Raw genomic sequence first — 15,955 nt, 5'->3', positions numbered from 1 at the left:
CTCTTCCTGAACTGCTACTATACACCACAGACATACTGCACTGCCCCTTATGAAAGGACACAAAATAACAAAGACCTGAAATGAACATTAAAACCAGGTGCAACAATACAGTCGAGTCTGTTTGTTTGACTACAACTCTGAAGTCTAAAAGCTCCAATTAGTCATTTCTGACCATATAAATAAAACATAAATACTGTGTGCTCACGTTTATAATGATTTCTAACATAAACAAGCCATTTTTATTTTTATATTTAACGGCAAGCTACCGTACTTACATGTTTGAAATGTAATGGTGATTGTTTGCTTGCAACAAATACATTACAAACTATATAAATGTTATGTTAATATGTGGCAGATTCATTATTTCAGCATTAAAAAAAAATGTCTGTCTAAATAATATTAACTCAAGGTCCACTTGCTAGCTCTTTCTGGAGCTTTAACCATATCTGATGGTCTTTGGTAAATGTAGTGGAGGTCCAGTAAGGTGACCTTGAGTTAAGATTAGTTTATCCAGGTATTGTTGAGCATTAACTGTGATGCTTAAATAACATTGAGCTTTTACAGCTCCATTCCTTTCCTGAATGGAATTTAAACAGAATGAAATTATGATTTAAGATAAGATAAGATAGACTTTATTGATCCCACACTGGGGAAAGTCACATGTTACATATAAATAATTAAATAAATACACATTAAATAACAAAATAAAATAGAAAAATACAATATGTAATGAAAATTAGAGAGTTAGAGTTATATGAACACTATATACACATTTTATACAGATGTGATTGATATAGAATATTAACAGTGTGAAACCAACAGGAAAAGAATAATGCAAGAAAAAACAGTACAACACAATCAAATAGGAACTCTACAATTGTCAGGAAACATGTTTGGTTAGAGAACAGAGTACAATATGGTGTTAACCTGCATTCATTGCCCTTCATTTTACATGTATGGTGACATTATTCTATTGCACAAGCACTATTACCAAAAATAATACTCATAACTATGAAGTGCAGTTCCACATGATTAATGACATGTATCAGTGTTAGCCTAGAGCTCCCTCTGTAGTTCATCAGTTAGAATATTTTATTCATTGTGACAGCAACAGTTGGGTATTTGTACAGCTGTCTCAGTCACCTGTATCACTGTGTTGACTCACAGCACAAAAATACACTCCACTGTCCTCAGGCAGCAGCTTCTCCACTGTCAAAGATCCAGTCTGAGGGTCGTTCTTCTGCGCTGGAAACTTGTCCTCGCTGAAGCCACTTTCATATTTATGTGGTGGAGTTGTAGTGGTGAAAACTATTTGCTTCATCCCCTCTCCTGGTAGCTGTCTGTACCAGTACATCTGGCTGTAGTCTATAGTCTTTGTGTGTCTGCAGTCTATTGTTGCACTGTCGCTCTCGTTTTTCCACAGTATGTCAGTCTGGGTGACATCGCTCCCATCAATGAGACCTGTGTGTAGAACAGTTAGGTTAACAGTTTTAAAACACACCCCATCTATGAAATAATAGTTTAACACTGTAAACCAATGAGCTCAGAATGAAATTCACCTTTAAGCCAGAGCAGAAATATTAAAAAGTGGAGTTGACAGTGTTTGATAATGTCCATGTTGTGGAAGTCAGAGCCTCCTTTGAATCTGTCAGTTTATTTACAGAGGTATAGAGAGTAGGTGTGTCTCCGCAGTGTGTGACGTTGTCTGATTCTGTGAGCTGACGAATCGAAATCCACACGGTGAATCAAAGTGTAACTGGGAGTATTTGTGGTGCTTGATGTCCCCCTACAGTGCATGAGATGGAGGGATCGAGGTGTGCCAACAGTCTTCACTGTGAATGTCCAGCCTGGTGCTACCAGGGGGAATTTGTCCTTGCTGAGGTCTGGTTCATATTTTTGTTCTTTTGTGTATAAACATACACTGTATTTAGTTTTGTTACTTCTCCTTGCAGCTGTCTGTACAGTTGCATCTGGTTGTAGGTAATGCCCTCTACATGTGTATGTCACTCTGGTTTCTCCACAGCATGGAGGTCTGGTTGATATCACTCCCATCAATTAGACCTGTGTGTATAATAATAAAAATGACAATAACTCATAATTAGAGTATAAACATCAACTTGTAATTGTACAGATTTATTTTATTGTAGTTACCTGTAGCAAAAAGACAGTATGACATTATCTTTTTTGATAATAATATCCATGTTATCAGAGTCTCATATAGTTACAGACACATGAACCATCGAGGGTGTGAGTGTTGCTGCATAAGGCAGAGAAAGACACATTTAATGATTTGATGTTTTGATGTATTTTGTGATGATCTTCAGATTATGGTAGATATGTCTACTGGAATGGTGGTTATGATTTGAACACGTCTTATTTACAGGGAACTGTCAGTCATGAGACAGTATCACAAACATTATGCTCTGCACATCCTAGAATAACCTGCTTATCTGTGGGCCTACAGCACAACCGAAAGGCTCGGTTTAGATGGAGGCTGGCTGCAGGTGTTCAGGGACTCAACATGTTGTCTATCTGCAGGCAGATAAAGGAGAGTTTTTGTATTGACTTGTGGGGAATCTGAAGCACTGTGCCGACTGGCAGCACAGAAATACACACCGCTGTCATTTAATGAAAGACTGGAAATATTGAGGTTCGAATATTTCTGGCCATTTCCATCAAAGCTGATTTTTCCCTTCACGTCTTCCTCAGGGTATGGGTAGTTGAGATTCAAATATCCCAGGAACTGCAGAGTTTTACTTTCATCTTGTTTGTACCAGAGAATAACTTGATAACTTGCTATGGTGTGTGAACATTTGATCCCACTGACAACAGATTCTCCAACTCTCTTAATGATGAAAGGAGGCGTTTGGAAGACGCTGTCGGAGAGAGAGGCACCTGTGGGGAAAGAACAGACGCTGTTTAAAACACTGAAATTATTAGCTGTTGAATGTGTTCTGCTGTTTGTATACTCACCCTCATTCCCCGGCAGACGAAGGAAACAAAATAGAAAAACCTGTAACATCATAAAGAATAAACAATAAAAACTGTGAGACTCTACTGTTGGCTTCCCTTTCAGGCCCTTTCAGCTCAAGAGCACATGACTATTACACTATATGAAACAGGGGAGGTGTCCGATATATACATCACAACCTATGCTTTATTAGCAGTGTTTGTCTCCCCCTGCAGGTGTGAAAAATACTGCATGAGTCAGTGTGTGAAGGTTATGAGAAGTTGGATACATTTTTTTTATTTTTTGACTTCATTTGACAGCTCAAGACAGACAGGAAAGGGGGAGAGAAAGGGGATGACACACAGCGAGGGGGGATGCAGGCCGGACCCAAACCCATGGCCGCTGCAGCAAGGACTCATGGTATACAGGACGCCCCCAACAATACTTTCTTGTTATGCTTTGTTTGACTTTTGCTCACCAGGCTTTCATTGAAAAGTAATAATAAAATAATAATAACTAATATTTAGAGATGAAACGATCAACAGAAAATGAATCTGCAACTTTTTTGATAATTGTATAATTGTGTAATTCCATGTAGGAATGAGGTGGGTGGTGTCATCGCGCATCTTCTAATATTCTAACTATCATGTCGACTACCACTACACTCCACTGGTTCAGTATAAAGGGCTGAGTTAAGATATACCACCACCTACTGAAAGGAAAGCATACAGGTGCAAGAGGCTGTGTGCTACAAAGATGAAGAGTGTGATGAGGTTTTTGTACTGAGGAGCAGTGATATGTAGCACTGTGTAAACTAGCAGCACAGAAGTACACTGCACTGCTGTTCAGCTGGAGTTCTTCAATTGTTAATGTGCAGGTTTGGCCTTTATTTGCATCCCCTGCTATCTTCACTTTTACTCCATTCTCTGGTTTTCCAGAGTTTCCTAACATATATCCCAGGAACTGTAGTTGTCCATCTGTTTGCTTGTACCAGAGGATTATGTTATAGGTGTCAATCTCATGTGAACAATTGATTTTGGCTTTTCCTCCTGGTGTGTTGTACATGTCAGCTGGAGTCTGGTGGACTTTCTCACTGAGAGAGGAACCTGGGAAGAAAGGATCAATACAACAAAATAAAACATGAGAATAAAAATTACGTAAATTCCAGTAATACGGCTGAAACCTCAGCATTGTATGAGACTAACTATTAACACATTATGTTGAAAACTTGGAAAAGACCATTCTAAATGTTTCAAATAATTTTGACTATGAACACATTTTGTTAAAAATGTGAGATAAAATTATATTATAAACACTTTTTGATGACATTACCTGAAACCAGAATAGAGTTAAAAGTAATGCAAATGAATAAGAGGATCATTTTGTGTTTTTCTGTTTGTCTTTGCAATGAGTGAAACAGTTATACTGACTATTCCAACCTTCTTGTGGCTTAAACCCTCTCAAGTCATTAGGTGGGTGGTGTCATTGAGCATCCGACTCATTTTAACTACCTCTTACACATCACTGGCTCTGTGTGTGAAGATCTGAGTAATGATATGCTGAGGAGGAGAAGTTTGTCAAAATAATATTAACTCAAGGTCCACTTGCTAGCTCTTTCTGGAGCTTTAACCATATCTGATGGTCTTTTGGTGATGCTTAAATATCTAACATATCTGCTTCACTATGTTTTACACATGAATACTTTTTGGTGTTGGACTGGACTAAAAACAACAAGCAATGTAAAGATGTAGTAAAATAGAATCATAATATTTTGACAATGAAAATAACTGTCATTTGAGGCCTCTTTCTCATGAATAATAATAGTTTATTCCATAGATTTTAGTTACAAAGATAGCGAGATTTATATTGAAAAAAACGTTATATGCTTAAAATATTTCTGAATCTTTTCTTAAGATATTGGTCTTGTAAAGTAGTTTCAGTACAAACTGCTAGAAATACAGGAGAAGGTCAATAGAGAGGTTTTTGCGTAGCGTTGTAAGTTAACTGTGCCACTGTGGTCCCCGACGCACAGCACAGGAAGACAAGCCTTTATCTTCTTTGGCTCCAGATTGTTGACTGTGAATGTCCCAAATTACCAAAGTCATGATCTTCACTCCAACTATTGTGAACACTATAAGTTTCATTGCTTCTCCTGGCAGCTGTCTGCACCGGTACATCTGGTAGTAACAGTCCTTTGTGTGGCTGCAGTGTATTGTTGCAGTGCCACTCTTGCCTTTCCACAGTGTGGAGTTCAGGGTCACCTCACTGCCATCAGTGAAACCTGTGTACATTACAGTAAATATTGTCAGTGTAGCTACAGAGATATGAAGAGCTGCAGGTGGGAGTGTCATATATTATGTGGCATTTGATCAAAGTGTAACTGGGAGGATTTGCGGTCCTCGAGGTCCCCCTACAGTACATGAGATATTGAAACAGTAATTCTAACAGTGCACTGAGGTTTTTGTTCAGCTATTGAGTGCATCTGTATCACTGTGTTCACTCACAGCACAGAAGTACAAGCCTTTATCTTCTGGCTCCAGATTGTTCACTGTGAATGTCCCACTGGCAGCGTCAGGTTTGGTGGCTGAGAATTTCTCTGTGCTGAAATTACCAAAGTCATGATTTGGGTTGGTGGTTGATGTGAACACAATTTGTTTCATAGTTTCTCCTGGCAGCTGTCTGTACCAGTACATCTGGCGGTAGGTAGCACCCTTTGTGTGTCTGCAGTCTATTGTTGCACTTTTGCCTTTGTATTTCCACAGTGTCTCATTCTGGGTGACATCGCTCCCATCAATTAGACCTGTACAAACAAACCTTTATAATCAACCAATTTCTGGACTTTTTGACAAAACTTCCATTTAAAATGATAAACAATTGCAACAAGTGATGAAAAGTTAGTTAATTTAAAATGTATCAATAATGCAGGGTCCCCAGTAAATTACCTGCAGTCCACAGCACAAAGACTGATAAAATGAGGAGGCCTTGTTTAATGATAATATCCATGTTCTGTTGATGCAAACTGCCAGAGTCTCTAATAGATTCATAGATATAAAGAGCTGCAGATGGGAGTGTCTCTGGATTGTATGATGTGGTTTTTTTGAGTTCCTGTATCAGTTAAAGTGGTTCTTGGGGTCCCCCTACTGTCCATCACTCCCATCTGCAGTCATTGTAACACTGACAAGCTGTTTGCCAGTGACGTATACAGTGATGAACAAAAGATGAATGATATTTCTGGACTGGTTGTCCTAAAACGTGAGGAATTCTGATCAAGTTTGGTTGTTGTTTACCAAATCAAACCTGAAACAATTTATAAGAAGAATATACATATTATTCATAACATTATGAGCACTGCCAGTTGAAGTGAATAACACTGAGTGGGGTACTTATTTTCACTAAGTTAATTGAGGTCCACTGAAATTCATAATGTACTAATAAAATGGTTAAAACATGTCAATATAAACACATTATTTGAGCGTAAACCTATTTTAAGAGCAAATTAGTTGAAGTTCAGTTGAATTTTTCTTTTTTTAGCATGAAGCAATATTTAGAGATTTTTACAATAAACAAATGAGTCTAAAATAATATCTGGTTATTTTACTTTATTTACTGATAAAAAAAAAAGTAAGCTCTCAAGCTGAACAGCTGTTATTGGTAACTCACTGAGCTGTTCAAAAGTGCAAAACAGCATCCACATATTTTATTCTGAAATCAGTTTCCTCTTTCAGTCTGGTGCTGTTCAGTCCACTGAATGTGAAAGTCAGAAGGACCAAATATGGATGCAGATTCACAGAGGTTTAATGGTGACTCAAGTTTAAGTACTGCAGCCTAAAAAGGTAGTTGGTTACTGGGATATTTTGTTTATTTTTCTACAGGTCTAATCTTTTATCCCTCCAAAAATATACTTGCTTTAATACATGGTTGTACTGAATTGTTTACAGTTTGATCCAGTAGGTGGCACTGTGTTCATACTTTTGTAGCAAGACAGAGAAATCTGGGAATTCAGACAGTTTTTTATTTATTTATTGAATTACTGCCTTGTTATATAAAAAATGGACAAACATGGTCACTGCTAGTGTCATGATCTCAGAATATTTCTCAATGTCAATTGTGTCTCATGTTCCTCACTGTCAATTTAAAGGCCCAGTGTGAAACATTTAGAAAGATATATATATATAATATTCATAAGTGAGTTTTCATTAGTGTATAATCAAGTGAAAATAATGTTTCCTTAGAATGAGCTGTTTTTATCCACAGGGTGGAGACTATTTTCCACAGTAGCCCAGAATGGACAAACTCTAGATGAGGCCTTTTTGTGTTGTCATGCTAGATGCCACTAAATCCTACATACTGGTCCTTTAGAGAAAAAGGTCAGCCAATTAGTGAACACATGACAAAACATCCTTCTGGAAGCCGACTGAGTTCAGATCCAGTTATCAGAAGCTGAATTTGAATGACCCTGTACACTAATTTACATTTCGATTTAATTCGGCCCCCTGTTGTTTTTAAAACCCAAACTTGAACTCTGATCTCCCGGCTCCTCTTCCTTCTGCTGTTCCGGCAAGTCACAGTAGATCATATCGGATGAAATATTTATTCACACAGCTGTGGTTGGTTTTCACAGACATCTTACAAGTGTACACAGTTCAGAGATATGTGAGATTTCACAAACCAATAATGAACTGGATGGCTGCTGTGTCTGTGCAGCAGCAAAACCCAAATTCAAGGAAGGCTTCCTGGTTGGTGGGACTGGTTTGAGGGGGGATCAGGAACCCCTGCTGACACTCAGCAGATATACTAAAATGTATAAAACAGCTACTTTATAATTCAGTTTAATGTACTCATCGTTGTAATTGATCAGTCTGATTAAAAATCTAAAAGAATTCAGTTTTATGAAAAGGCACTGAAGAGCTTGTCCCACATTACTTAACTTTATTTACACAAATAACAATCACATCAAGTGGTGGAGACACAAACTAGCATTCAAAACCCTCTCTTCAGCTGAACCCATGAAGGTTTTCATTGACTTTAACTGTAACAGTGCGTCAAATTGCTCTTTGTGTAAAAAGAGTTCAGCTGTCAAATAAACCGCTGAAAATCTGGATGATTTTAGAGAAAACAAATCCAATTTTAGTCCCTGTACCACAAGTGAAGAAATTAAGAGTCCCTCTGTTGCAGACTTAACTTTTTCTTCACTTTTTTTACTCTTTGTGAGCACCCTCTGTCTGCCCTCTAAAAGTCTCCATCTCTTTACAAAATAACAATACAATAGTTACAAAATGCCTCAAAACATGCAGTATAAATATCAGTCATTTTACAGTTCTCATAACCAGAACAACATTGTTGGGAAAATCAAATTAACTTGAGGCAATGCCAGCTTCTTCAAGACACACACAGTTTGCATTTTGACTCACTGGTTCCCTCCATGTGAAACAACAGTTTGTCCTTTTGAACATTATGAAGGTTAAAGGGTCAGTTCACCCAAGTTATTGAATTTAATTTAATTTTTGGTGCTCTTGAATGTTGAAAATGTCTCTCCAGAAATAATATTGTGGTTACTCCCATATTGTTTTCTTTGGTTTAGTTAGATTCCTCTGAAACAAAATTGTTGACATGGAGATTTGTGGATTATTCTTAGTAATTACGACAATGTTTATTAAAAGAACCATTGCTGGGTTTTTCTGAACTCATTTTTTCAACGCTGCGAGCAGCACAAACAAGCAAAACCCAAACTATGTGGTTACCTACCGCTAATATTTGGTAAAACATGAAGGTAAATTGGGTGAACTGAGCCTTTTATCAGCATGACCATGACCAGATTCAGTAAGGGTTGAAAGGTCAGTCAGTTGAAAGTATTGAATCCGGCCTTATTGTGCAAAGGAATTCCCTCCGCGCCTCTGAACTCCTCTGCAATGTCATCGAACGTGCGCCCTTTTGTCTCCGGGAGGCGAATCCAGGTGAAGGTGAAGGCAATAAGAGCCACAGTCATGAAGAGGAGGTAGACATACGCGCCGCAGATTTTCTGTGTGTGGGAGGACACACAGGTATTAGTTTTATCAGGGTTCTTAATCTGTATTTAATCAAGTATGCTCTCTTAAGATCAAAAAAACCATTTTGAGCAACATAATTACACCATGTGAACAACACACTCTCATAAAGAAGACTAACATTCCCGACAAGAAGAAGAAGAAAAACACAAAAGCCATTAAAACACATTTACACAAGAAAGGAATTAAACAAAAAGGCTGTTTCATTTGGTTCATTGGTCTTCGTTTCAGGTTGGCTGCCATCTCTGCAGCATTATATCGAACAGATGTTTCCCTGGTTAACTGTTAATTTAATTACTATTATTTCAACCTGAATTTAAAGGATTTAGCAATAGATTTATACATATTTAACATCTACAAGATTTATTCTTTTCAGTATACTTTTTAAAGATTGAACAGATTTATAGCCTGTATTTAACAGCCATGTCTCTAAGGTGCGAGGGAACTTGCAAAAGCAAACAAGAAATCCACCTCCAAAGTTTCCCCTGAAGTTTAAGTCACTCATACAGCATCCAGGCCAACAGTATAAACCCACCAGTAATGGAGGAAAGAGGAGTGCCAGAACAAACTTCCCTCCCCAGTTGAGCATGCTGGTGAAGGCCATGGCGATGGGTCTCCCAGGCTGGTCGAACAGCTCAGCAGCAATGAACCAAGAGATGGGGCCAGGACCCAGCTCGTAGGCTGAAATCAGGCAGAAAACCAGCAGAACCTGCAGGCTCCGCAGCTCTGGGACCAGGTGCTGCACAGTGGATAGAAAAGTTTCTCTTTTAAGGATGGATGTAGGTCACTCAGTGAGTTGTATGCAAAAATGGGGCTTTTACTTTCACCCACATGGTTTTCTCTTTAATTCAAACCAAATTTCATGCTGCCTGTTTATAAGAATGTCCATTTTAAAAGTAGCAAAATGTTCTGTTCAAACAACCAGGAACTTCAGTTAAGATTTATTCTATAAAATGCACGGTGGTTTGTTTTACAGGAAGCCTTGTTGGTAGATAATTGTACATATGCAATACTGGAAAAACACTAAGATGATCTCACCAGGACAGAATCGACTATGGTCATGAGTAAGTTGCACACTGCGATGGAGATGAAACCAGTCAAGAGCAACTTCCTCCTTCCTGCCCTTTCCATCAGGAAGAACTGGAAAGGAAAAAACAACACAGTGGCGTCTCTGCTCACATTTTTTCTCTCTTTTCAAAACAAAAATGCAACATTATCCTGTTGTAGCTCAAGCTGTTTAACCGTTCATAAAGTGGTGACAACACTTTTATCTTTAATCCAAGATTTTGGTGCAATTTGTGGCAGAATCTATGAAACATGACACAACTTGGGTTTTTTTTTTTGTTGTAGATTTAAGAGTTATTGAGCTACCGATATTATAATGTCATGAAAACCACATATAGCAAACTGGGAGCTGAAATGTGATTTTGATTTTGTACTCACTGCCACTAAAGTGAAGGTCACGTTGACAACCCCCACGCCCAGAGTCAGGTATTTGGCCTGGTCAAACTTGGCCTGGAACATTCGGGTAGAATAATTGATGATCTGGAAGAAAAGAGCAGGGCTTTCTTTTAGCTTAGTGTGTTACTGGGACATCTTTCTGTGTTTTTAGGAAGTGCTGTCCCGACACATTGCCCCAGAATCTCAGTAGGAGCCAGAGAGAAGTGCTGAGACTGAGTATAAATTATTGAGTAAATACTACAGTGCTGCAAGTGAAATATTCATCAGACAGTGAGCAAGCCACTTAGAGAAAAACTTTGTTTTATCCTTTAAAAGGCAGTGATATGAAACTGACCGCATTGAATCCCGAGAGCTGGCTGCCCAAGTTGATGATGAGGACGATGATGATTGGTTGCTTGTAGCGGCCCTTCTTGAAGAACTCGTGGATGGTGACTCCGGTCTGAGTGCGGGCGGCCTCATCCTTCATCTCTTCCAGCTCAGGGAACGCCTTGTCTTCACTGCCTCTCAGCCTCAGCAGGGCTAAAGGGCGAAAGCATCTTTTTTTTAAGGAGCTATTGTGAAATATCCACAAAGCTGATATATGAGACTGCTTTAAAAGCATTTCCATGTTGTGATTCCTGGAAGTCGGCAAAGTTAGAATCTCTCTCTGCGGGACTGTTGCCCTGTTGGACATCTCTACGATATAACTCCACTCTTTAATGACTAAAATGGAAATAATGGGACCAGTCATGTGAAAGGTGCAGTTGAAACACCAGAGTTAGTGGGACCCACCAGTCTCTGCCTTCTTCTCCTCTCCCTGGTTGATGAGCAGGTAGCGAGGGCTTTCAGGGCAGAAAGGTAAGACCAGGTACTGTGTCAGGGCCGGTATAAGAGACAGGGACAGCATCATTGCCCAGTGATGCTCTGTACCCAGCGCTGTCTCCAGACCAGCCACCTGCATCAAACACATAGGAAGGAAGGAACCACGTTTGACAGTTTTATTTAGTATCTGTACGCTTACATTTCCATTATACAGTAAAGGAAGAATTGATGGTGGTTGAATACTAAAACTTCCTGCACTGTATCCAGTGATTAGGGTAAAGGAGAAGCTAATTGGCAATCAAAGCAGGCTTAGCTAGACAAAATGATGTATATTTGTATCCAACAAACATATCATCTTATCTGTATACCTATTCAAAATAAAGCTGCAACACGAAACAGCCTGACCTACTATATAGAAGGTTATTAATCACATCTTAACGCCAAAAGCAAACTCCCCGTATTCTCACTATCACACTAACATAATGTGGCAGCCTTGAGAGATAAAAAGAAGAGAAACACTACCTAGATCAGAAAAGATTTAAACAGATATTCAGACAATCAAATTTTAATACGTGTCTTAACAAATGTAACTAATGTAGCCATACCAGCACTTGAGAGCCTCAAATAGGCAAGACAAAACTACCCCAAAAGGTCAGCATCACAAGTCAGAGAGAGCTCTTGGATCTTTTACATTCAATGCATTATGGAAGACGTAAGAAATTACAGAATTCCTACAAATGGCTGTTCTGTATCTAACCCTGCACTTCATCCACCACACTCTCTCTCTCTTAAACAACCTTTTCAGTCAAAACTGAAGACTTCCAGCACAGCCCTCACCATTCCCACCAGGATGCCCAAGGCAAAGGACACCTGGTTGAGTGTAGCGAAGGCCCCTCTCAGGTTTGTGGGAGACACTTCCTGTATGTAGAGCGGATTAAGACTCATCACCAGGCCGCAGAAGAGGCCGAACACCAACCGTCCCAGGATGAGGACCTCAAATGACTTGCTGGCTTTGGAGGCAGACATCAGACACGCTCCCACCACAGAGAGACAGTTCACTATGAGGATGGAGTTACGTCTGGAGGGGAAGGCGTGAGAAATTGAAGAAAGAAAAGGCAAAAAAAAAAAAAAAAAACAATAGAAATCATTTTCTGTCTGTTTCACCTTCCATAAGAATCTGCCAGATATTTGACTCCCAGCGAGCCCAGCAAGGCTCCAAAGTCTTTAATGCTGACAGAGAGTGACCACAGGAGAGTCAGGCTGTGATCTGGCATCGACTGGTTGTGTCTGGCTCTCCAGGTGTGGTTGAAAAACTCTTCGATGATCTGAACAGCAAAAACATCATGAAACACAGTAAAAATTCAACCTAGAGATGTGATTTCATCACTAACAATTCAACTGACTTATTTAAAACATGCATTGTTCCTTGTCAAACAGCTGTTGGTGAGGTACATTACTGTCAATATTAATTTATCCAGACCAAATCTTTTGTGGGTTATGTATTGTGAGGAATGTAGGACTTAAGTATGTGGATTCCTTTAAGGTTAACTCTAAAGATCTGCCTCAAACATTTAAAGCTGTCTAACAGTGAAAAGGCAAAATCCAGCCAACCCAGCAGAGCCAGACCTGGAGCTGAGCCGGAGGCTTTCAGGGGCTCGTTAAGTTTATTCAGTGTTTTATTGAGGCAGTGAGATATTTGTTTGACAGTCAGACGGTTCTCCAGCATCTCCCTTTGCAAGATATGTGGGGTTGATATTTGCCTTGTAGCATCAGCCAAGACGTGGTTGTCCACTGTCTATAAGATAATGTTATTTTGAAATTTCTTTGTTCAGAAAGATGTTCTTGGATTATTTTCTGGATGCATCGATTGATATATTTAGGTGATATCGGGATCTGAAATTAAACAATTGGTATGCTAACATAATGTCGTATCTCCCCCCTCAGCTCCTGTCTGTCCGGCTCACCTTGGCTGGAGCGTTGACGTTGCCGGTGTGGTAGCCAATCTGCAGGGAGCCGAGCACCGCTGCCAGGATGGAGGTCAGGAGTGTGGCTGTCAGATGGCTCTGTAAGGGTGTCGGGGTCAGTGACATTTCTTTCTTTACCCTGTAACTTATCTTAAACATTAACATGGTTTAACTTTAAAACTAACATGAAAGCAATCCTTTTTTATATTGAGCATATTCAACTCCTTCAATTAAATGCCCCGTACAACAAAAATATAACAATCCAAAGTAGCTACAGTTAATTATTCTGAATTACAGTTCATGTAAAAAATTAAAATTTTACTTCAGCTCAGTGAGCAACACTACTGATCCCTCATGGTTCTCCAAACATAATCAGCCCTATGACTCTGTGTAAAGGTCACAGTACTTTCACACACTAGCAAGATGTACAGAATTTTAATTACCACAAGTGAGTGTTAGTGCTCCTTCTGTCAGACTGTGTTCATTTGTAGAAAAAGGGCTAAAAGAAACAAACCTCCTTGGCTGCCATTTGTTTGGGTGAGACGGGGTATCACTCCCTCAAGAAGCTGGTGCATTTATCTTCTTCTGACTTCCTCTGCTGTGAAAAAAAGGATTTTGTCATTTACATATGATGATATTGTACTTATATAGGTAGGAGACTATGTCCACCGCAATAGACACACGCACGCACGATATTAGATACTTTACAGACTTTAACCTCTAGACAAATCCCAAAAATAATATAGTTGTATATTGTATATCAGTTGTCTCTCAATAGCATTTAAACCTGCAAATTCAATGTCTTAAATCCAGACAGAGACATGTCCTATATACTTTAACACACACCAATCAATTTTTATGAGAAAGAATGTCTAAGAAATGATATATTTTAAATATATATAGTTTTACATCTTACCTGTTCTGTGGAGTAAAGCAGGAAGCTCCTCTTGTCCAAAATGAGTTGTCAGTCAGTCTTTGAGGGTAATAACCGCTCATCAAAGTCCTCATGTAACTTGCAGACTCTGACATTAACAACTGTAGTGTATACAGTTAGTTCACATATTGAGGATGGAGGTAAAAGTAAAAAAACTGATTAAACTTATACCTGAAACAACTACCACTATCCCTCTGACGACAGCTTTAGTAAAACCCTGATGATAATATATAATAACCTTTACAAACTGTTTACAGACTTTGCAGCATACAGAAAACACTCTACATCCATCATCTACATCTGTATCAATATCTATATTAAGACCTGTATCTATATATACTTTTCTTTAAGTTCTCACCACTGTTCCTGATTGTCGTACGTTGATCCAGTCTTCATCCCTGAGTTTCAGATATAACTGTAAATTTTCCTGAGTGAACACACCACTACTGGAAACTGCACACACACACACTCTCTCTCTCTCTCTCTCTCTCTCTCTCTCTCTCTCTCACACACACACACACACACACACACACACACACACACACACACACACACACACACACACACACACACACACATACATATTGGACCAGTGAGTCCAGTGATGAAGTCACACCCAGCTGGTGAATTTGAGGCAGTCCTGACAGAATGGCAGTGGTGGGCCTCCTCTGGTTCTCATGGACCAGCTGATCGACACCCTGAGCTCCAACTGACCAAGGATCAGTTTATCTGCTGCACCCAAACTTCTGTTGGAAACAACACAACTGTTCCTAGGTCAGGGTTTAAAAGGCAACTCGTTTCCATTCGGAACACTGAGTTGGCATTTTGGCAATAACACAGCCACGTTCTTTAGTTTTGTGTGTGTGTGTTGTTCTGTGATGAAAATGCAAGAGTGTCTGATGACCTTGTATCTCCAATTGTCTTTCTAGGAACTCATAAAAAACGGTTTCGGTTTGAGCCATGCACATCTTAATTTAAATAAGAGATTATTTTAAAAACCCAATACGTTTATAGTATTTACCCACAGAAGAGGAAAAGACACTTGAATTGACAATAGATTTATACAATTAGATTTTCATTCAAAACCACTTTATTACACTGTAACAGTTAAATAACCAACGTTGTTGTTACATTAGTGTAAATGTCTGTGTTTCCCAAAGAGCAGTTCTCCAGATACATAATTAAATGCCATTAACAGCTTTTTCCTTCTAATAACCTCTTACATGTGGGTATATTGTAATAGATATTAGTGCAAGGTAATAGTTATGTGGTTGAACACACATATAGTTTTTTTGAGAAATTAAATGGTAACTACAAAGATAAATGTCAACAGCAGCCCACTTAATTGCACATGGGGGGGGTCAAGATTTGCTGAGCGATACAGAGATACTGTGTGATGCTTTCAAGGATTGTCTTAAAAGGCAACACCCATCACACAATGCTGTGACAATTTAGAGCCTGAGGGATTTAAAGGTAGGGTAAGAAATTCTAGGTAATACAGTTTTAATTTAATACACTTTTTTCCCCAAATTTACCTAAAAACTTCCTCATGGTCTGCTAGCTTTCTGATCAGTGGTGCACTAAAACATAAACTGGCGGTTATACACAAGCCCTGGCTCTGTAAATGGCAACCAAAGTGGATCGGACCAATTGCCAAGATATTCTGTTGTTGTGATGTTAGCTTCAGTAGCAGGAGAGTTGTGAGTATCGCTGTCTGGAGTGTTCTGGCTCTGGGAAACCGTCTCGTCCTCGCTGCATGTTAACTGTGCAGCAGCAACTTAAGCAACAGTTTGCTGACCCC

At 39.1% G+C, this 15,955-nt stretch overlaps 1 protein-coding gene across 1 annotated transcript; it reads right to left on the bottom strand.

Moving 5' to 3' along the window:
* Positions 1–7,527: 7,527 nt before the first annotated feature.
* LOC127360184 (solute carrier family 2, facilitated glucose transporter member 1) lies at positions 7,528–14,591 on the bottom strand. Its single transcript, XM_051394478.1, has 12 exons — positions 14,513–14,591; positions 14,137–14,255; positions 13,735–13,818; positions 13,221–13,319; positions 12,421–12,581; positions 12,094–12,334; positions 11,227–11,389; positions 10,790–10,974; positions 10,438–10,539; positions 10,033–10,134; positions 9,530–9,733; positions 7,528–8,969 (listed from the first exon to the last, which is right to left on the bottom strand). Exons 3-12 carry the CDS (start codon positions 13,747–13,749, stop codon positions 8,790–8,792), a joined length of 1,452 nt encoding a protein of 483 aa, XP_051250438.1. The 5' UTR covers positions 13,750–13,818; positions 14,137–14,255; positions 14,513–14,591; the 3' UTR covers positions 7,528–8,789.
* Between the last annotated feature and the right edge of the window lie 1,364 nt (positions 14,592–15,955).

Source organism: Dicentrarchus labrax, unplaced genomic scaffold, assembly GCF_905237075.1.
Source record: "Dicentrarchus labrax unplaced genomic scaffold, dlabrax2021, whole genome shotgun sequence".
Lineage (NCBI taxonomy): Eukaryota > Metazoa > Chordata > Actinopteri > Moronidae > Dicentrarchus > Dicentrarchus labrax.
The sequence above is the reverse complement of the archived record's forward strand: the minus strand, read 5'-3'. Positions and strand labels throughout refer to the sequence as shown.